This window comes from Acomys russatus, chromosome 11, assembly GCF_903995435.1.
Source record: "Acomys russatus chromosome 11, mAcoRus1.1, whole genome shotgun sequence".
Lineage (NCBI taxonomy): Eukaryota > Metazoa > Chordata > Mammalia > Rodentia > Muridae > Acomys > Acomys russatus.
The window spans coordinates 22,540,655-22,564,829 of record NC_067147.1 but is presented as its reverse complement, the minus strand read 5'-3'; the positions used below and the strand labels follow the sequence as shown (position 1 = coordinate 22,564,829).

General features: G+C 39.2%; 1 protein-coding gene across 1 annotated transcript in view; it reads right to left on the bottom strand.

Moving 5' to 3' along the window:
• The window catches only part of Lmbrd1 (LMBR1 domain containing 1), an 87,572-nt gene that overhangs the window by 32,988 nt on the left and 30,409 nt on the right, over nt 1-24,175 (bottom strand). Inside the window, exons 4-9 of the mRNA XM_051153000.1 lie at nt 21,763-21,860; nt 20,680-20,747; nt 15,577-15,665; nt 12,202-12,275; nt 5,235-5,360; nt 1,980-2,132 (exon numbers count right to left, since the gene is read on the bottom strand). Coding sequence (XP_051008957.1) covers nt 1,980-2,132; nt 5,235-5,360; nt 12,202-12,275; nt 15,577-15,665; nt 20,680-20,747; nt 21,763-21,860 — 608 coding nt within the window. The remainder of the gene's footprint in view (nt 1-1,979; nt 2,133-5,234; nt 5,361-12,201; nt 12,276-15,576; nt 15,666-20,679; nt 20,748-21,762; nt 21,861-24,175) is intronic.

Below are 24,175 nucleotides of genomic sequence, written 5' to 3'. Positions count from 1 at the left end.
TGCAGCAGCTAAGTCTCACTATTAATTGAAGGAAACCAGTGTAAGGATTGTCAAAACAAAACAAAATAACCCCCCCCCCCAAAAAAAAACCCAAAAACCCTAGAGCAGTTTCTCACAAAGTTAGGTATTAAACATTAGACTCAACATCTCTATTGCAAGGCATTTGTCTAAGAAAAATGAAGGAAAGCCTATATTTGTACAAAGATTTAGTCTCAAAAGGGAAATAATCAAGATAAGCAATTGCGATATGGATACATCAGAATACTACTTAGCAGTAAAGCGCAACGAAGTAACATGGATGACTATAAAAACACTGCTGGGGCGGGAGGGAGAGGGAGCTGAGTGGTTAGGAAGTCTTTGGCAATTTCAGAGGTTGGTCCCCAGCACCTATAGGGTGGCTCACAGCACCTATAATCCCCACTCTAAAAGATCCAAGAATGCTTATATGTCCCTGGCATTAGCATATGTTCACATGAAATCAGATAAACATATATAAAATATATTTTTTTAACATATAACATTGTGCTGTGGCAAAGCAAGCATTTCTGAATTTTTGTATTCTTGAACGCATAAACTAAAGTATGAAAGGCCACTACTGCTCTGGGCTGCGGAGAACAAGATCAAAGTACATTTAGAGATATATGTGGGTGTTCTATGCATTGACAAAGTTATATTTGGTGAAATCAATCTGTACACTTAATAAAATTAATTTAAAAATCTTCTAAACATATGTTCAGTGAAATAACGCATGCTTTAATGAAGGCAGCTGATGACAAAGATTGCATTTTAAGTATTCATTAGGCACTACAAAGAATTTAGTATTAAAGTTAAGGTTTTTGGTACAATAAGATAAATCACCTTGGGAAAAAGGAGCGGGGTGAGGTCCTTTAAGTATTTCCTTGTGGGCCTAGTGCATGGCTTAATGGTAGAGCTCTTGTTTACCTTGACCGAGGCCCTGAGACAGCCCCAGCACCATAAAGATTAGAAACAAGCATTCAAGAGACACTTATAAAGCTGGCCACCTAGGAGAATTAACTGACTTAATGGATGATATACTCATTTTTAAATGTCAAAAGAGGAGCCTTTGAGGTAGTAGATAAAGCAGTAACAAAATTCACCCTGTCTGGCCCATCTTTTATGGTAATCTCTGAAACATTATTCTCTTCTGTGTTTTTCAGACAGTCTCACTGTTTGGCTCAGGCTGGCCTGAATCCACAAGCCTACAGTTCCAGCCTACCAAATACAGGGATTGAAGGCATATGTCACCTGACACAGATCTGAAACATTTCTCTTAAAGTTTAGGCCAACCTGTTTCTACTTTCCCACCTAACTTGACTTCAAGTCAATCTATGCAATGTACAGCATAAATTATAACTTGTAAATCGCCGTCTATAAAACTCTGATGTCTGAAAGTACCCCAGAGGTAGAACGCATAAACCTTGGTTTCTCAGCTAACAGTGTCAGTTACTTTTCAGTCTGAGTCACCATCACGGCCCTAGGTACCAAAATTCAGATGCCAAGTGGCAAGAACGGAAGGCTGGGAAACAACCGATTCCGAAAGGGAGAAAGTAATGGTTTCCAGTTCATTAACAGAGCCTTACATGCTTCCAGATGCTCAATTATCAAGGCAAGCGGCCACTTTGAGGCAGGGTTTCTGAATCCTAATAAGCATCCCTGTCTCCCATTACAGCGCAGAACAGACATACAGACTAAGCTCTGAGCTTATTGTGTTACTTACCTTTCCCTTCATTCGGATCTCCTAATGACACATGACACAGGAGTAAGTGGGCCTCTCATGGCTGAATGCCTTGTTCAAACCACCAATCACAGAGCTCTGACTCAAACTTGGTTACTTCAGCCTCACAGTCCATGCTCTTTAGCATAGTGCTGCAATACTGCCAAGGGAGAGCCCCACCTCTCCGCAGGGACTTCAGAAGCTTGCAAAAGAGTGACAGATGACTTTTTAAAACTCCATTTACCTTCAGGGGGCGCAGGGCACCACAAAATTTTGTCCACCAGCTGTTTTCAATGAATTCTAAGTGCCGCTCTCTTTTCCTAAGTGTTCTTAATCTTTCTTCACATTGCTTTAAGGCACGTCTATCCCTTGCTGACAAAGGTCGACCATCTTTGCTCTACAAATAATAAAACAAAAATCAAGGTTGGTTTTTTTTTTCCTTTCAAATCATTAAAGTCTTAACAAAATACTCAGCAGATTTAGCAGATCAAACTAAGGCTCTTCTAAATTGGACTCTCCACAGGCGAATGCACAACTCAAACAACAGACACTACAGTATAACAGACATAGTCTGGCCAATGCTGAAATGGAGCTGCCTGATGTGCATCTGCAGTATTCCTAATGCATGGTAAAGACATGTATGTGGGCATAATGACTCATAAGAGGGCTCCTGCCGAGGTTCCGGGTTCTGGATACTCCAGGTTCCAGCAGAAGTAATTCTGCTGATTATGTCAGGAGAATCATTCCTCAGAACTGATATCCTTACAGTTTTGTTATTCTTTAATCATTTTTTCCTATTGTTTCGGTTAGTTGTGTTATAAAGGGACATATGCTCGGTTAATAAGTTCGTAATAAAATATATTGGTTAAGAAAATTGAGCCAACAGTATCTATGTGTAATAACAAAAATACATATGTAAAAAATAAAAATATGTTTAATTAAAAAAAAAAGAGCACCCCATAAAAATAAGCCCAGAAAAGATGGAGAACACACCTACGTTTATCAGATGAACAAATATCTACTTGGAGTTCTATTTTAAAAATGCAAAAACGCTAAGAACCAAAGGTCAAAACACACACTTTCCAGCAATGAATGCTACTGTAATGAATATAATTCCTCCAAAAAAACCTTTCAGGAGAGCCTCCCATAGTTATAAATGTGTCTTCATGGCTGCCCCAGGCCCTCCTGAAACCAACTGCCCTCTTTCATAGCTTATCTTGACGGACCACTCCTGTTGGGAGTTCAGAAGGCCAGCATGTTGGACAGTGGAAGGACGGAGGACTCAAGAAGTATAGGACGGAAACAGTGACTCTAACCAGAACCTAGCAAGGGCTGTTCCTGTTCCACTTTGGCAAAGAATCTGGCTGCATTCTCTCCAGATGCTGAAAACTGATCAAAAGTAAAGGACTACACTGTGTACTAGAGACAGTTTTAAGACAGCATATCCTTCAAGCTATGAGAGGGCTACTGCTCAATCGTCTTAGAATTATGCTGAGCATTATGGGACAAACATATGAAGAGTGAAGAGTTAGTGAGAAGAAGAGCACGAGGAGGTCATAATGGAGCAAGATGGATACAGACAAACAGCCTTAGGTGTTTCTGTGACCAGCACCATTGCAGAGAAATCACCGGCTCACACTGGGTGGTGTGAAGGGGGCTGGAAAGTAACTCTCTGCCCATTGAGATCTGCAAGTAGTAATACTTCAGATCTGCCTGGAAAGACGAGACCTGAAAGAAGGGTTCCTTCAGGACACTCTGCAGGAAATGGCCACCAAAGGAGGTGCTTCCCTAGGATGTCACAAAGGTACACAGAGGCCACTGCACATGTGGCCCAAGGGACTGGGCTAATTCTTGAGCTGGCATCAGAAGGTGTCTTGTACTCAGTGACAGTTCTGAAAGCGTCTGAGATATATCCACGAGTGTGTTGTGAATTTCACAGCAAGATTCTGAAAGTCACGGAGCCCAAGTAGCATGTAGCAGGGTTGGTATTTCTACAGAGAGCTCTGAGCAAGCTAATCATGAAGTGCTGAAGGTAAAGCTTCAATTGCAATGGAAACCCCAGAATACTGGAGACGCCAGAAATATGAGACATCTGCTGGGGAAAGCTGTAGATACTGAGGAAAACCAAACCAAGAGCCCACATGTGACACCAGTAACAAAATTGGAAGAGCAGAGCCATCCAAGCTCACTGTTAACAGGCAGTCCCACAATGAGCCTTAGGTGCCAAACATGAGACTTCAGGTTTGCTGTTTGTCCTCTTTCCCTGCTATCTTCCTGTTCTTCCTATTTTGCAGTAAGAATGTTTGCTCTTTGCCACTGCATGTGCAATTATTAACTTTATTTGCTGTCTTACAGGGTCTCATAATGAAGAGAATACACCCCTTTCCCTCAGGACTTTGGCATTTTAGCAGCACTGGGACTGTTAAAATACCAGGGACTCTTAAAGTTAGAGTAGCTGCATTTTATAGTACAGCATGGGGATAGAATGTTATGGGTTACAGCGATCCTTTGGGGTATCTTCTTTATAAAGGCTGGACTTTTGATGGTTAATTTCATCATGATTTTCTTGCATTAGGAAAACACATATAGCCTTGATGAAGCACACTTTTAGGTATGTCTTTGAGGACTACTCCAGAGAGAATCAACTGAGGAAAAATAGGCTACCTTTGAATACAGGTAGCAGCACCCCATGGCTGGGGTCCTCAGACTTGATAAGACAGGAAGAGGAGAAAGTTAGCTAGGTAGCAGCATGCCCTTTTCTCTGTGTCGTGACCCACCCAGACAAGAGAAGCAGTCTTCCATTCCTTAATCAAGGACTGTTCTAGGCCCTGTCAGATGGTTGGTTCAGCAAGAAAGTGTGCATGGTGTCATATCTGATGACCTGACTCCGGTCTCCAAAACTCACATGGTAAAAGAAGGTAACTCCCATAATTTTGTCCCTGACTTCTACATATGTGCTATAGCATGTGCCCATGTCCCATCACCCCTGCCCAGATAAATGATGAAAATAAAACTAAACAAGAGAGCTTCTTGGCCCACATAGCATGTCCACTTGATACTCTGTACTCTCAAACTGCCTTTCTTGTTGCTAAGAAAAAATGTGTGTGATCTGAAGATGACAGAATTGTTTTCTTCTTAGAAATAGACTTGCCTCACATGTGACTAAATGTAACCTTAAACTGCTCAACAAATACACAAAATTTGACTTGGGTTTTTTTACACATAAAATCAGGATGACTGAGAACTTGCAAAGTCATAAACAAGCAGTAGGTTATTTTTAGTTGTTAAAACACCAGCAAAAATTCTCAAATTGCCTGTATCCTATATGTTGACAGAAAAAATTTTAAATATTAACAATAGAGACGTAATTCTTGGAACATTTGTTGCACAAAATTCAAACAAAGTAAAGGGTTCTGAGTTTGTCAATGGTGAAGTCACATCACGAAGGACCACAAAGATAAGGTAATCTTATGCTTCCAATGGCGAGACACCAACTCACTTTTGACCGAATGGTTTGAATGTGCTGCTCCACTTCTTCTATATCTTCCGTGTTCTCCAGGCGCTCATAAGTAGCATTTCTGGTGCCTTTTATCAGGTTTAAAGGCAATGCTGACATGCCATATGCCTGAAAAGAAAGACATGTAAATGCTTAATAAAGCAATTCAAAACATTTTATACACAACATTGAGGTTCAAAATAGTGTCCTTCAAAGTAATAACTTGAAAGTGAGTAGTAGTGAACTAGTAAAGTAGGCCACCAAGCAACGTTCCCATACAGCCCTGATCACACTCTTAAGCATCTCAGAATTTTTTATTTGCTCCAATTACACATATGCAGGTATGTTTTCAAAACTAATTAGTAAGACTTTTTCAAAGTGATAACTTACAACTACAGACTAATCAGGCTAATATGACTGAATGCCGAGCTAACAAAATTATTTTCATGAGTATAAAAAATAATTTTCACCAATTACATAGAGTAAACCTTTAAATATATTCCTAATATTTGATGACTAATTTGTAGACTAATTATCTATACACAATTTATTTAATATTCTATGTACAAACAACCATTCTTACTAATCTTCAAATACATTTCAACAATTAATTTCCAACATTGAAAATAAACATGCCACTCAGTTGCAAATTCTATTCCCAGATGATATTTTTTTATTATACCCATCAACATGAGACTCAATGGCATTTGCTATGTGGCCATTATTCAAAGACACATAAACCTTAATAGTTAAGAAATGCTGACAACTATTACCTCGTGGTTACAACAACAGACTCTGACTAGATGCAAGCTTGTCATCTAAAATCATTTTCATATTTTTTCTAAGCACACAACCACCTCCTACTCAGTCTCCCCCATAGGGGAAGAGGGTGTGAGTCTGGGTTCCCCATTCTGTGATGGACAGCTATAAATACTTTAAAACTGCTTCCCTGGGAAGTTAGTTTTAGTCAGCATATGTGACATGCTCCTGATTCACAGGTTATTGTCAAAGCCCAGGTGTGTGCACATTTTCCTGACTGTTTTACTGATCTGACCTAGTCCATCGTCAATGCTGCTTCAAAGTGATCTCACTCCAATACCCACACCAGATTATGTTATCTTCTAGTTAATAAGCTTTAAGATTCTCCAGGACTCAGGAGGATAACATTCAAAATCTTCTCACAGGAGAAGATTCTGGGAAAATGCTACTAGGGTCAATGCAGAAAACAGACAGGGAAATAGCATACAATACCTTTGGCTGCTATAGCCAGAGAGGTTCTACTCACCCACCCATTCTTAACATAAACAATTTATAAATATGTGAATATACATATATTCCTATACACATATACATATACACATATATATGCATGTGTGTGTATGTATATCTCCTCAGAATCTCCCTTAAGATTGTGTTACGGGAGTTACTAATTCTTTAATGTGGGCATGACTGACTGTTGAAAATAATCCTGCATTCTCATCATTTTGTTAATCTCATCTCTCCCCCAACTGTCCACCACTCTTAAAACCTTCTAGTGACCCACTTCAAGCTCTGCTGTGTCACTCTTTGATAGGTGTAGCACTCTCCCCAGAATGCCACTTACTGCCCTGCTTCATTAGAAAATTTCAGTGCACTTCAAGCCTCAGCTTAATTACACTGTGTCTGAGAAAATTCCCATGATCTGCAAATGTGCTTTGATTATAATACATAACAATGCGTGGTTAACATCACTGCTCTGCTAAAGTTGGCTACTCAGGCTTCTAAGCTAGAGCAGAGACTATTTGATATGTTCCCATTAGGTTCCAATTCTTTTCCTTCCTGTCTTTATTCTACGGTCATTTACTAAGCTGATAATGTGCCTATAAAAGTAATGCTTGATTAAAACCCTTAAAAAAGAGAAAGAACTCTTGATTAACATGGAATTCTTTTCTTACATACATAGAGGTATTTATTAAACGAGCTGAAGTAAACTGCTCAGCAGCATCATGTAAAGTATGTTAGAAAATAAAGTAGCAAGAGTTAGGAAGATACCAGGATACTTCACCTCTCTGAAATCTCACTGAAAGGAGCAAGAGAAGACAATAACCACCAACTTGGCTACCCAGCTTTGGCTTGCTTTTAAAGTGCATATTTAAGTTGTAATGATTATCAAGAAAATTAATTATAATGCTTGGATTTTAATAAGCTTGAAATAAACATTTTAAAATATTAAGGTTTCTAAATAATGTTGAATTTAACTTCATACTGGGGTGTGTGTGTCCAAGCATATGAAAACACTTTTATTGCTTACTACTGCCCTCCAGTGGACTTCTAGGAGAATGGCAAGCCTAATGAGACAGTTTGAGGTTAAAATGCTTCTAGGTTATCCCTAATTGCCTCCAATTTTGGTTGTTGCTTTGTTTTGTTTTCAATAATAAATTACAAACCAAAATGTTTTAAAACATTATGTATAAAGCTTAAATATTTTTCCGTCATATTTCATTGATCAGGTTAGAATAGATATTTCTCTATATATGTTACTCTCTTAGAATGATGTTTCCACTTCAAAACCTTGGATTTTTGCTAGGGTTCAACAACAATAAGCACTTGTAGAATAAGGGAACATTTCACACGCATTTCTAAAACTTATAATCCATGCTATGCACTAAAACAATCCACTGCACAAGTACTCCAGCCTTCCTCATAAGGACACATGCATTTTCCCCACATTTAACATCAGAGAAGTCTGGCTGTGTCCTGACACTGATGAAAGGGCAGAGGTTGGGACACAGAAACATCACTAGCACAATCACAGTCCTAGGTCCACAACTGTCACCTTCCATCGGGTTACACGTACTGCTAGTCTAAAATACCGAGCTCCAGTGCCACTTGCATATCTAAGACAGTCTTGCAGCACAGCCTCGAAACAACCAGTCCATACAGACCAGAGGAGAACAAGGAAGCACACAGTAAAACAAACATTCACTGGAACAATAAACAAAGCTGGGCAGTTTTTGCAGAGCAACAGTAAAGGGCTGTGTTCTTTGAAGGGGAGAGCTGCATTCAGAAGCTGTGTCACCTTTTTCTACTTAGGTATATGGAGGTATATATTTTTCTCCTTAAGTACTGTCGTTCAAGTGGCAAGACAAAAAGCAACAAAACAATGAGAACTCACAGAATGGCATGTCAGGAGCTTCAAAGCAGATCCCAGACACGGGAGTAGAATGCCCCAAGCAGATACATTGATTTTCAATAGTGTAAAATACTGTACTGCATTTATTATTATACATGGCCACTAATAACTAATCTACAGCAAATATGCATAGAGTAGGACACTATATGCTTGTTTATGAGAACTTTAGAGGACTTTTTGAAGCTTCCTTCATGGCTGCGCAGTTAGCAACCTTGTAGCTAAGCACACAACTGGCCATGTTTTAGATGGAAATACCTTCATTTAACACGGCCCTACTTGGTGGCACCAGGAAATGTAAATAGCTACATAGATATGTATCCCCAGAGGCTTCATTTGTTAAATCTGAAAGGTATCAGACCACTTTTAACTTAAGCTTAAACTAACAGGCAGATTAAAATAGTCTGTCACTCTCCTAACCCTGAGTTGCAGTTATAGGGCTAATCCTTAAGACACAGTAGAGTGCCAAAAGCAAAGTGAGATTTAAATGATCGACTAGTTTCTAAACCAAGTTGTATACACTGTATATACATAAGAAACGCACTTGGTTGGTACAGAATTGACTGCAGTATCAATATAAACAATTAGCTACAAATTCTGGGATAGATATGATTTACATTTAACTGGTTCTTTATATTTGGGGCCAATGTATTCTACATCTTAATTTCCCACTTTGGAACTTCAGTTAAAATCAATCCCTTCTACCTTCATGGTATCTACTACGTTTTCTCTCACACTATACGAGAGATCAAGTCTTAAACCTTTCCATAATGCGGTTGAAAAAACCTTGTAGGTCAACTGTAAACAAATATAATAATTGGTGTTATCAATTTTCCATTTACACTAAAAGTGCCCATCTACAAAAGGTTGCTTTTTGATTCATTTTCAAAGGAAATGGTGAAGTTTTCTGTTAGACTTTAATAAAGGTAAGAAATTACTGGCCCATTTCTAGAGGGAAGCATGTGATGAGATACCTGACGCTGTACATAAAGCCACGCAGCCTAACGCAGGTATACACGCTGTCCTTTCCACCCTCGGGATCAGCAATACAACCGAGCCAAAACCCTGGGTTAGGTAGGAAATATTATCTCACTCTGCTTCGAGCATATTTTCTGAGCTATTTATGTGATATTTATTCTCCTTCCACATCCTCCCCATTCCGACTAACCATCAATTATGAACACATCTCTGACTTGCACAGCTTTGAATAATTCATTTCCTCACTCTTCATGATATAATTGCTCTGTGCGTGTTTTTACTTTCACAGAGACAAGAGAGAAGTAGAAATTGCAGTTTGGTTTATACAAAACTAAATATTTAACCAAGTTAACAACGACTATTTCACAAGTAGTCCACCGATCCTAAGACTTCCTACATTGTTTAGTTAAGCCATCACAGAGAGTTTCTGAAATACTGCTCCACCTGGATCATGAAGACACTGAGATGATAGAGGAGTTTTCGGAGATCCTTGAATTTGAAGTCCTCCATTTTATTGTGTGTTCAGCTTAAAGCAACTCCTAGGCTGTCTGAACCCACGCTACTTACTCTCTTCCTTGGCCTTGGGACTTGAACACTGCTTCCTTTCTAGTCAGCAGCTCACTCCTCTGTGTCCTGTGGCTCGCAATGTTAGCGTAAGTGCCTCTCGTTTCTTTACCACTATCTTTAAGGTCACTCTCCTCTGTATTTGAGAAAACTTGTTTTAAGAATATCTCAGTTCAACATGATCATTTGGCTTAAATAATTAAATGAAAAATTTCAAAGTTGAACAATATAAAATATTAGTGAGAAATAGCTCTCTGTGGGCCGGAGGGACAGCTCAGCAGTAAAGAACACTGGCTACTCTTGCAGAGGGCCCATATCTGATTCCCAGCACCCACATGGCAGCTCACAATCTTCTACAGCTCCAGGCTCAGGGGATCTGGCTCCCTCTTCTGTCCTCTGTAGGCACCAGCACACAAGTGATGCACATCCATGCAAGCAAAACACCCCCACATAAAACAAAAGTAACTAATTAAAAGACCTCTCTCTATTATAACACTCATCCTATGGGAAGCTGACTTTTGAACGGTCTTAATGACTTCATTCACTTTCCTGCTCACTCACAAACTAGAAGCCAGGCCATCATGACCCCTGTCCTTCCTCCCTCTCAGTGGTACCTTCATAAGGACGTCAGCATAGTAAGTAACCTAGGCAGGTACAGGCAGCATGCTCCTTTGGAACAAAGGGCAGCCATGTTTACTGTCCACATGAATGACGCAGCTTCCCTGAGGCAGCATTCCTTCTCTGCATTGCACCTCACGTGTTTCCCTGGATTCTCCTCACAGTTGCTGGTGGACACTGAAACAAGGAACCCGAACAAGACAGCATGAAGGCCATGGAGTGCTGCTGCTGGGAGGAACAGGCTTTCATCTGACTCTGAAGCCTTGCACCTTAAGACTCCACAGAGCTGTAGCAGGCTCCAGGCAGGCTGAGTCCTGGGCTTTCACAGCTCCTGCAGCAGCCCTGCATGTTGGTCTTCCCTCCTGTCCACTCGTTTCTCCTGACTAATCTTCACCTCGTTTCTCTGTAACTACCAAAGCATGTCTATAAACAACACTTCCTGAACTGCACACACACAAACACACCCGTGAAACCTATCATCATCTGGAAGACAGACTCAAGAAGGTTGAGACAAACTCAAAATGAGTAAGACAGATCAGCCAGAGAACAGTGCCTGGAGCCCCAGATCTATCTCCTGGTTGGCTTATAATCTAGGACTTCTTAAGACAAATAATTAATATGCTGTAAACATATTCTGAGACAGACAGATAACCACCCACGACTAGCAGATGGCAAACTCCTTATGTACAATACATTAAAACACAGAAAACTAAGCATGAATAATAAAACTAAGACCTAAATAAATACCTCAAGATATTAAAATGTACGTTTTTAAGCTATTTTTAAAAATGATCTATATACATTGTGTGTGTGTGTGTGTGTGTGTGTGTGTGCAACTTGTGGGAGTTGGTTCTCTCTATCATGTGGGTTCTAGACTTCAAGCTCAGAATGCGGGTGTTGGGGGCAAGCACCTTTACCCAGCGAGCAATCTTGCCAGCCCAAGGCCTGCTAATTGTGTGTATTATAACACATGAATGATCATGGAACATAATTCAATTCTGTTATTATAGTAGCAGACCATTTCTTTTATGCTTAATGAAAGACATGCAAAATTTTTTTCAAAATAACAGTATTTTTCATCTTTACAAGAATCAAGAATGCTCTATGTATAATTTCATTGATCTCTGAAGCCTCTGGCTAGCTTAAATGCTGCTTATACAGCTCAGTGGGGAAGAGGTAAGAAAGAGCACTGATTATGGCTTCTTTCTTTTTAATTTGACCAAACAAGAAGTCCGTATATGGAGTAGTCAGTTATCCATGCCTTGCTACTTCCAGAAAAACTAACAAAATCAGAAAGTTAGAAAATAAAGCATATAGAGCAGTGTCAGGGTCTTCCTGTACAGGTACACTCCCAGAGAGAACAACCTACGAGCTAGTAACATACTGGCCAACACTCTAGGGCTCTGCCATGTACACATTACTAATTCCACTATTATACAGGACATAATTAGTTGCAATTCACAGAGTTATAAGGTTCATCTCTCAGTATTAATTTTGCCAACAGATAAGATAACCAAGTCTTAAATAAGAAAAACAAGAAAGAAATTGAAGAAGGAACAATGAGTAGATGACTGAGGTACAAGGTTGCTTGCTGCATAAGTGACACTTTAGCTTGAGCTCCGATACTCTCAATGCACTTACGGTGTATGTTATGGCTGCCAGCATTCCAATCAAGGTCAGAGAACTAATGGAAAATGACAGAGCGGCTAAACCATCTGTGAAAATGAAAAACACTGTTAATGTATGTTTATACAAGTCTAATGTTTGTATTTATTATAGCATATAAAATACATAAGTCAGGCTCCTTTAGGCATTATGAAGGAATAAAACAAATATATATTACTGTGTCCTTCAAGTGCTAATTCTATTCAAGAGGAATTTTTAAAGAGCTCTTTATAAATTGATCTTCACATAATCCTTTAGCTCAGCTAACATTTCCTTACCTTTACCTTTTAAAATTAAAAAAAAAATAATTATTGGGCCTACAAAGAAATCAAGATACTAGATGCACAAAAAGAAGAAAGACAGCCCGAACCTTGTCTTTTGTGCTGCTTGTGTATGCTGAGGGGTAAGGAGTGTAAGTACATGTGTGTATGAAGGCAGAGAGGTTGCTCTCCATTTTCTTCTTTCTTTTTTCCTTTTCTCCTTCCTTTCTTCTTTTGTTCCTTAAGATAGGGTCTTTCACTGAACAGGAAGTTCACCAATTCATCTAGACCCACTAGCCAGCAAGCCTGGGGGATCCTCCACCTGCCTCCAACCCCTGGTAGTGAGGTCACGGACCTTTTATGTTGAAGGTACGAATCCGTACTCCGTAGTCCTCATGCTAGCACAGAAAGTCCTTTGCCCGCTGAGGTATCATCTCCCTGGCCATGTCTGGACTTGTTTATAACTCTACATAGGAAGATCCTGCCTTGCTCTCTTTTTCTCCTCCTTCTCCTAATCTTGATAATCTTGGGTTGTTTTTCTTAATTTGAAAATATTATTTGTATGTAGCCTAAAATCTTTAGAGTTTTTCATTTTTTTTCAAGATTTTCAAATTTTATTTAAATGTACTGCTTTGAGAATTTCATGAGTACTGTATTTATGTCCCTGTCATGTCTAGAGAAGACTAATCAGTAGCGAGCATCCTGGTCCTCTGGCTCTTATATTCTTTCCATCCCATCTTCCATGATGTTCTGCACCTTAGGTTGCACTCTAGAGAGCAGGGTTGCACTCCAACGGGAAAGGAGGAAAGGAGAGTAACATGGAAGAAGAGGAAGGAAGGCTTCAGAAATAACTCTACACACATGTCATTTTCTAATGAGAGGATCAGTTTGCCTACTTGTCAGGAAAAGCAAAGCAAACATGAGCCAAAAATATTGGGGATAGAATATATTCTCAGTACTGGAGAGAGACATGAAGCTGAAAAGCTGGAGACTACTCTGGCCACACAGTGAGAAGAGGGCAAGTGCCGATTAGATTTTTGTTAGCTTGACTCAAGCTAGAGTTATTGGGAAGAAGGAACCTCAACTGAGGAAATGCCTCTATCAGACTTCCCTGTAAACAAATGTGTAGAGCATTTTCTATATTAAAGATTGATACTGGAGGGTCCATGCTACTGTGGGCAGTGGCAACCTGAGTCCTGGGTATATAGAAAGCAGACTGAATAGCCACGAGCAACAAGCCAGTAAGCAGTGATCCTCCGTGTTTTAGTTCCGGCCCTGACTTCCCTGCATATGGTACTACAAGCTGTAAAATGAAATAAAACCTTTCTACTCTACTTGCTTTTCATCATGGTCTTTATTACAGCAATAGAAATCAAACTAAAACAGAGCCTATAAAAAAAAAAAAAAAAAAGCAGTGACAATAACTAAATACCCCAAATAACAACAGTCACAAAAACATTATTAACCAAATGAAATCAGGAATATTATGTCAACAAGTTAGGAAGGTCAAAAGCGAGAGTCTATAGTAAAACAAAACTGGCTATCACTAAGTGAGAATAATAACTTTCCCGTGGTATTGTTATAGGCCCTGTGTAGTTTGCATTTCTCTGGCTTAAAGGCGGGTCTCGTGAAACCAAATGTAATCTTTTTATTAATTTGATGTTTAAACAGTAATATGTTCATGAAAGTTAACACCATAAAATGATATATCTTTAACTCATCTCAGTTTTATTTAACACATAAAAGGAACATATTAATAAGCCAGACAGGGTCAATCCTTAGTTTTCAGGGACAGAAGAGATGGCATAGTAGGTAAAAGCATCACTGCCCTCTGGAGGACCAAGTTTGGTTTCTACTACCCACATCATGTGGCCCACAAGTGCAGAAAACTCCATCTCCAGAGGATCTGAAATCTTCCATTTGGTACCACAGGTTCCTACACAAGAATGGCACAGCTACAGATGTGGCCGGAGACATAAATTCATACACACACGCACATGCGCACACACACGCACACACACACACACACACACAATTTATATAAGAGGAACTGCATAAATGTGTGTTTGTTTTAAACACATTAATTACATATTTATGTCTTACACATGCAAGAAGATGATGAGGGCAAATGAGACTAGACATTAGGAACACTTGGGGCGGGAGTGAAGAAATGGCTCAGCAGTTAAGAGCACTTTTTGCTCTTCCAGAAGGCCCAGGTTCAACTCCCAGAGCCCACACAACAGCAGGTAGTAGCTGGAATGCCTCCTGCAGAGGGCTGGAGTCCAGTTCCCACCACCCACACTGTGGCTCACACCACCTATAGTACAGCAGCTCAGGGAATCCAATGCCTCTGCTCTGCACAGGCACCGGTATTCATGGGCACCTCCCCACACATATACGCAACTAAAATTTTTTAAAGAAATCTTTAATTACTAACCTAATCAGTATGGCATAGGTTTTGTTTTGTTAAGATTTTCAAGAAAAGCAATGCTGACACATTTTGGTACCATAAATCTACAGTAAAACACTAATTCATATGAAACATATAATTAACTTTCTTGATAAAATATTGCTCCATTGTTAGCACCACAGAGCATTCTCCTCTTAAAAATTTGAAATAAAAATCAATATAGCCAGTGCAATTCTTTAACATATTATTCTACAGACCTTAAGAAATTAAAGGTCACTTTAAAATAATGAGCCAATTAAAATACTTTGCACATTAAAGTTTCTTTTGGGGACAAGGGATAATTCAAGACAGGTTTTCTCTGTGTATCCCTGGCTGTCCTGGATTCATTTTGTAGACCAGGCTGGCCTCAAACTCACAGAGATCAGCCTGCCTCTGCCTCCTGAGTGCTGGGATTAAAGGCGTGTGCCACCGTGCCCGGCTAAAGTTTCTTCATAGCATGGTAACTTTATGTAGAAGTGAAACAGCTACCTACATAATAGATGGAAGGCAGCTTTAACAATATAAACCTTCTCATTTAAGTAAAGAAGAATCAAGTTCTTAGCAAAGTAAAAATGGCTAATCTGCATAAAATTACAAAGAACACAGAATATGAATGACTTGAAAACAATTTTGAATACTTACGACTACTTCCAAGTTCTTCAAACAAGAACTTCACCTTTTCCCACTCTGTAGAATTTTTGTTGCTGGGAAGATTCAGTGGCACGAAAGCACTACAGAGGAAAAAAGAACCGTTTAGAGGCTTTGAAAATAAGTTAAGTGAAAGAAAATGGTCTGATACTTTTCAATAGGCTTTTAAAAGAAAAATCATTTCTTCCTCCAAATACTAAATCTATAACCAGGCATAGGGTTATGAGGAGTTTCTCATCAACATACTTATTTTATTACATATTTGTTTTCACCTATGGTATAAAAAAACCCTATGCTAAATTAGCATGAAACAAATACAATTATTTCAATATATTTACATGTAAAATTGAAACAAAATGCAACACAATAAGCAATAAGTGCAATGCAGTGAAACCAGAGGTGACTTTGTTTTTCTTTTTTTTTTTTTTTTTGGTTTTTCGAGACAGGGTTTCTCTGTGTAGCCTTGGCCATCTTGGACTCACTTTGTAGACCAGGCTGGCCTCGAACTCACAGCAATCCGCCTGCCTCTGCCTCCCGAGTGCTGACTTTGTTTTTCTTTCAGTGTCTTTGAAGATCTTACCCAACACACACAGGGAACACACTTTCCCTTTGTTCTCTAATCTATGAGAAACACATTGAAAGAGAAGCACAGCTACAACAACTTACACTACGAATAAATGGAAAGGCCAGCTCAGTCTACCAAGCGAGTCTAGGACAGTCAAGGTTACAGAGAGAAACCGTGTCTCAAAAAACCAAAACCAAACCAAACCAAACCAAACCAAACCAAACCAAATCAAAACAAAACAAAAAGCAGTCAATTTATTTTCCAGGTCAGAATAATAAACAAAGACATCAAGACATTAAGATAAAAAGTAGGATGTCCTCAAGATAACATATATTGGGAAAACACTCTATAAGAGTAAAAATAACTTTCACATCTCCTTCCTAAACTAACTTAATTGTAAGGACAGCAGTAGGATGTATCTAATTTTTTACAGAAGAAATGATGAATACATTGAATTGAATATATATAAATGAATACATGTTGGCATTTTACTTTAAAATACCAGTTCTTATTTTTAAAAAATGCATGTAATGCCTATGTCGGGTTATTTGTTTCCTAACCAGTGATCTGTAGTGTAGGTCGGTGGTAGTGTTTCTCAAGGTTTGCCTAGCATGCCAGGGTCCTGAGTTCAATCCACAGCCTGTGGAGAGCAACTCTAACTACTTGCATTGGCTCGCATCTTTTTAGTCTTGGAAACTAATTCTTATCACTTTAGAAAGAAAAGTGACTCACCCAAAGCACAAGCATAAGTGTAAAAAGTTCACTCAATGTTCAGCAATTAAATCAAGCAGAAGCAGACAGGTAGAATAAATTTTTAAAAAATAATGCATTAATCTTTATGTACTGTAATTTCATTAACATAAAAATTAGCAAGAAAGAACTACTTATATAACAATCTAGTTTCATTTGAGAATAAATTTTTCCTGATAGCTTACAAAATATGTTTTGAATTCTTTAGTTGGGAATAAAGTAAAATAGTAAATAAATTTGTAAATAAAAAATAGTAAGAAAAATTCACTTTTTGGTAATCAAAATTATTGTGCATTAGCAGAATAAGTGCTCGACTAACCCTAGCTTCATGAAACACCTCATAACCTAACTTGTGAGGCTGGCTGTTCAACAAGTCAGAAGTAACAGAATAGCACCAGGAGGAAGGTCAAGTGACCCCAATTTTTTAACTAAACTTTTAAAAAAATGATACCAACTATAAGTCAAACTGATTTTGAAAAACTCCATCAGAGACTTAGCACTCATTAGTTCAGACGAAACTAGAGCAAAGGCTCAAAGCCCTTCCCCAACCACATCTCCACAGGGAGTTAATTAGTAAACAGGACCAAAATAATCTTCTGTAGAAAGAAATCTCAATAGGCAGAGGGAAAGATAATTACAAACTAAACAGAAAATCCTATCCCAAAGTATGTGACTGTTTACTGAGCACTAGAGTAAAGGTAGTAGTGGTCAGCCAGTGCTGGGCTAAGGTAAGACTCTGGGAGGCAGATGACAAGCAACCACTGCAGAGGACCTCTGGACTCCCGAACTCACTGAAGCTGGGATGGATGCACGAGCCCTGCACGAGGTCAGGCCAGCCAAACTTCTAGCATGGTTAGGAAGCCCACATCTAACTGGGATGCTACGGACACCTGATGGCCTCTAGGAGAGGGAAAGTTAGTTTCTGTGATGTTGAGGCTCCTGGTAGGCTGAGCATCCTCAAGTGCACAGCACCATATGCAGAAGTATATGATAGAGGCAAATTGGAGTCCATAGTTATCCCATTTCTTAAAGGGGGGGGGGAGTATATGAAGCTGGGAGGGTGAGGACAGTGGGGTAGACTTGGGGAGAGTTAAGGGGAAGAGTCAGGTAAATATGATCAAAATATATTGTGTGAAATTCTCAAAATTTAACAAAAACACTTATTTTCAAAAGGCAATTGAAATCAAATAATGATTGTATGTATCAGTTGTGAAGAGACAAAAAAACAATTAGTAAGACTATCGTGCCTCCTTGAGTGCTGGAATTACAGGTGTGTGCCGCTGTGCCCAGCTAAGAGTTGTAGATATGGCCAAATCACACCAATACTTTGCCTTTCTCAAAAACAGTGAATAGAGGGCACCCTAGTTTCCACAGCCACAGTAGCAAACAGAACAGGAACATGCTAAGATTAGAATTCTCCTCCTGCTGGAAAGTTGCTCAGGAAAACTTGCTAAAATCCTTCTGAATGACTGAATTATCTTAATTCAGTGTAGTTTTGGGAAGAGACAATGAGGAGGCTAATTAATGACTTTCAGGAGACATGAGACTGAAAGGATAGATTCAGCACAATCAAACACAAGATTTTCACCTCCTACTCTCAACCACCACATCCCGTCCCATCTCTCTTCCAAGTGGCTCATCTATTTCTTTCTGCTCTCTGAGAAACTACTCTTTCTAACCCTCACCTGAATTAGTAGCGGCTCACCTGGCTGATCTTTCAACCTTTTAATACATCACTTTGCAAACACAATCCCCAGAGCCCCATCCACACGTCCTTTATAGTGCTGTAACTTTTAAAGCAGGGTAATCTATATTAACTTCCCTGGTGTCACAATCAGACATCTTCACTGTGTTCTGACTGTTAAGCAGGATAAAACTCACTATTTCTTAAACATTGCACACTAGACTCACACAGCCTACCTGCCTGCCCGAGATCATGTGTCAACCAACGGTCTATGTGATCATCTGAAACCTCACACTGTGGTTTGTTGGCTCTTTATTTGTTAGTCTGACAGGAAAGTTGGGTTTAAAGTCACATACTTTTTACACCATTCTTCAGCTGATTAAAGCCCTTATCCCATGAGACTGATGGACTTGAAAGAAGTGGAGAGACCAAACAGTTTCCTCCACACAGCACAGAAAGAGGATGCAGTACAAGGGGGCCATCCATGAGTCAGGAAGAACTCTTACCAGAGGCCAAACTTGTCAAGATCTTGACCTCAGACTTCTTGCTTCCAGAACTGTGAAAATTCAGTGTCTCCTGCTTGGGCCTTCTGATGTGTGGCACTTTGTTATAGGAGCACAAGCGAACCTCTACAGCCTACATGCCATTCACCTTTGCTCTTCACCACATCACTATTCCCTCCTCGTCTTCTGGTTCTGCAAGGTGCTCCTTGGTGTCAGCATCACGCATCTCTTACTGGAGGGCTTAAACACTGTAATTCACTTACTTGCATGTGTCCTGGGTATGGGACTTGAGGACAGAGAGCATCAACTTCCATTTTTGGCCCCGAGATCTAGCACTGACACAAAACCTAAGTGCTACAAAGACTGATGGGCCGCCTTTCAAATAACAAAACCCTAAACCTACGCCCTTACAATGCACCCCTTTTATGACACAGCAAGATGGTCAAAAGAAATGGGGATGGAATTCGAATAGCAAATGCTTCATGATCCTTGGGAGCCACACAGGCCACTGGTGGATTCCACTCCTATCACAAATCATGTCTAACGAGTGGCTAAAGTTATTGAAAGTTATTTGCTAAAACTTAAAACACCAAATTATGGGCTGGAACGATGACTGGTAGCTAAGAGCACTTCCAGAGAATCTGGGCTCAGTTTCCAGCACCCATATGACAGCTCACAACTCTATCATTCTAATTCTAGGCATCCAATGTCCTCCTCTGGCCTCTGCAGACACCAGACACACAGGTGATGCACAGACAGTCACACATGCAAAACAATCCTACACATAAAATGAAATTTGAAAATTTGTTTAAAGGCCACCAAATGAATTATAAACAAAAACTGTCAAAAGCACCTTACCACCTAGTGTCCTCAAGGGGAGGTAGACCAAGGGGACTGGAGGACTGAAGGGAATGGAGAAACGATGTGACTGTACTAGAACCGTAAAACAAGGTTCACTGAAAAATGTAAAAGCATGGCAAATAAGGATCACATGATTCATCCTTTCTGCTATAAAAAACATTGAAAAAAATCACATCTATTTTAACAAAGACAAATGTCTCCAACAAACAAGGACAGATGTCAGATGCATGAATCAATGTGAAACTTCACTGACATTTCCATTAAAATACATAAGAACTCTACAGATGTGGATTTGAGCTTTTAACGTATGAACATCATGCGTGTCCATGGCGTAGCCCTAAGAGCTCGCTCACGGGAACTGCTGTCCTCTAAGAAGGCCCTGTCAACATCAACTGAGGAATCCACACTCCCAGTCCAGCCTGGGGAAGACTCCCAGGACACTGCAGCAAGTGTTAACATTGGAACATCACCAAGAACTGGATATAATAAACATACAAAGTACAAACATATTTGTATAAAAACACTGAGGGTACATGCAAGAGGAAGATGTACAAATGGCTAGTCGCAACAACCCGTGTCCATTGTGGCTCCATACAGTGGTGACATAAAAAGCCATTTGTTTGATTTTCTTTGTATATTTTGTTTTCCTTGCCTAGATTTTTCTGATTGAACCTTCTGTTACTATTACTCAAACGACATCCCCACCATTGGCACAATGAAATATCAAGACTTACCCAACAAGAAGAAGAAGTGCACAGATCACAACAAATCCCAAAGTGTACTTGAATGCCGTTTTAATTTGCTGGAGGCGGGGGGAAAAGATATCTCTTAGCAAGCCTTTACATAAAAACGTATTATGACAGTGTAATACTACTCTTTTTTATACCAAATATACATTTCAAGTCAAGAGTGCAAAGTTTCAACTGATGGACAGCAAGTCTTACAATTTAAAGACAATTATAATCAGTATTATGCATCTTGAATGCCTTTCCAATTATCTGGAATGGTTAGACCCTTTGAAAAGCACCACACTAAATGTATAATTAGCCACTGGGTGAAACTGTCAAAACAGAAAACAAGCAAAACTCAATACCTATGATATCCCTAACCCAATCACTAAAAGAGACATTAGAATAAACAATATTCTTTTTGTTTCTTTGTTTTTATATTTTAAGACAGGGTTTTTTTTGTGTGTGTGTAGACCAGCTGGCTGTCTTGGATCTCACTCTGTAGACCAGGCTGGCCTCAAACTCAGAGATCTGTCTGCCTCTGCCTCCCGAGTAGAGTACTGGGATTAAAGGTGTGTGCTACCTGGCTAAGAATAAGCAATATTCTTAGTATGTGCATACATGTTTGTGTGCATAAAATATAAATATGTAACAATTATATAAACATTCACACATTCATATGTTTGTTACATTTATACATATAAATCAATTTATAGCCAGACTGGCTCTCAACTTGGCAATCCTCCTGTGTCCATCTCCCAAGTACTGGGATTACAGGTGTGCCACTCCACCTGGTTTGTGTGCATACTTTTATCTATGTGCAGCCTTTACCATGCCAGGCAGCGCTGTTCTAAACCTTTTCTGCAAGTTAGTTCGCCTCATTCTCACAGGTGTAAGACAGGTACGCTCAACTCTTATTTCAGAGACGGAGTTGAGGCCCCAAGAGATTAAATAGTTTCCCAAAGCCACCTAAGTCACAGGGGTCTAACCAAGAGCTAGATTAAAGTCAAGCGGAGTCATGCCACTCTTTGAAAAAAGAGTTGGTAATCTTTTCAGCTGAGGCGAAGCCTCCATCTTAAGACAACTCACAGTGCATTTGCTGGTGTCATCATCGTCCTTCTCTTCATAATAAAAGTAGACAAAGGGGATCCAGAAGAACACACAGAAGAGTATAACAGAATACAAAGCTGTGGGGAGAAATAACAAATGGAATGATCAAATTTACCAAGCAATCCATGTCCTACAATCCAAGCTCTGTTTGTATATCTGGTAGTCAAACAGGCTTCACTTTTTTCCCATCCCAAGAAATCAACAAGTGTCGAATAATATATCACAACTAAAGTTAAGTTTCAGTCAATGTATAACAAAAGTAATGATGTAACTGAGGAAGCTAACATCCAGGTTATTATGTATACAGTAGACAAACCTGTACATTATCTTATTTCAGCTAACCTTTGCACTCATTCCAGCCCAACACTGACCAGCCACTCTGGTAAATTAAAGAACCATTTAAAAAGGATACTGTAATTTTTATAGAAATAATTTCCCTTTGGTAAATATAACACCCAGAATTAGCACAGTGGTCTTAAATTAAACAAGGTGAAAAAAAAGTACAAATAGCAGTAAATGAGTAAAATTAGATTCAAAGGTATTGGCCAGGAATCATTCTACTGCTTAAAGATAATGTTGTATTTGAGATAGTTTTAGATAGCAGAATATTTAATTCAGTGCAAAGCTTAACCTCTGAGCAAAGATCCAATATGTTTATGAATTAAAGAAAACAGTGTAAGTGACCTTGAGAAACAAGAAAAACCCATGAAACCTGTTCTTAAAATCTGTGTAAAAGCATGTTCTTGCATAATCAGAAAAGATCAGAATATATAATCAGCAAAGACAAGAGCAGTACAGTTTCTTAGGCCAGTCACAAAGTAGCAGCCATCATATTCCTCTGTACAAGGGGGCAATGTGGCCAGCTCATACACGTCACAATGACTACTGTACAGGAGAGAACAACAGGTTGGCCAGGCCACAGAGAACCCTGCGTACTCCTGTCGGAATGTGAAATGGTAATAGGCACCACGGTAAACAGTAGGATGTATTCTCAAACACGTAAACCTACAACTACTATACGACTGGATGATTATACTTCTGCATATGCATCCACAAGAATTAAAATTGGTATCTGAATTATTTCTATATTCCCAATATTCAAAGATGCATTATTTATAAAACTGAAAATACAGATGAAACCAGGGTCAAATGATAGACAAACAGCGAAGTACAACATAGCATATATGTAAAGTGGACTGTTACTCAAACTTAAAAATGAAATTCTGGCATACACTATATTATGGATGAATTCTAAACAATCACTGCATTAACTGAAATACACCAGTCACAAAAATAAAAAAAAATAAAAATAAATACTATACAATTAAACTTATAAAGGAGATACTTAAGGAAAACCCATAAAGACAAAAAGTAGAATGCTGGTTGTCAAAACCCCAATGACTTATTCAGAAAGAAGTGACTACACACTAGTTACAGAATATTTAAACAAATTTAAATATTAAAATACAGAGTATTTAGATAAAATTACAAAATATTTAGATCAAATCCTAATCCTGGCAAGACATGATCTCATTTGTAAAACAATGATCTGTAACTGCTGTAAGCTGCTGTCATTCTTATGAGTATAACAAGGCAGAAGACAGATTCTGTAGCTCAATGAGGAGACAGAACAGCCACAGTGTAGCTGCTGTCCTGACATCTGTTTCTCTGACTTCATGCTATACTGTGAAGCACCTTGTGTATCCATAAATACACATCTTTATCCAAAAATAAGGCATGCCATATTCAAAAGTGAAAATCAGAGCAAGCCTGAGATACTCTGCAGCAGAACACACACAGCAACAAAAAGCACAAGCACATGCAAAGATGCGCACTATCCATCATCAGGAAAATGTAAAGGAAACCAATAATGAGCTCGGCAAACCAGACTAAACAGACTGCATGCACATCATACAAAAGACATACGGTGGCAATACAGGTGTGACACAGATGGAGTCCACAAACCTTATGCTGAATCAAACAAAGGTTGGACTAAAGAGTACATGTTCTGTACTGAATGTAAAAAAATTCGACAAACTAGCTAAACCAGTCTCATGGAAAGCCACAAAACTGTAGTGACTGACTGGCAGGAAAACTCAGCAAGGCCTTCTGATAGAGAACACTGTCCCTGGGCAGCAGGAAGAAGAGAAAGGGCAGAGACCATGCAAAGCACAAGGCACACCTGCCCGAAATGCTAATATCTTGACAGCCCAAGCTAAATGATCTTCATCTGGTCATATTCCTCTGTGCCCTTCATCAAGATTCCCGCCTCAGCCCGTTAGTGCTGAACTATAAAGGCAGCCAGAACTAAATTAATATTTACTAATTCTTCTACCGTCAGGAAACAGAACTGTTTCTTTTACAGATGGGTTTCTGATTCATACCTATCGTC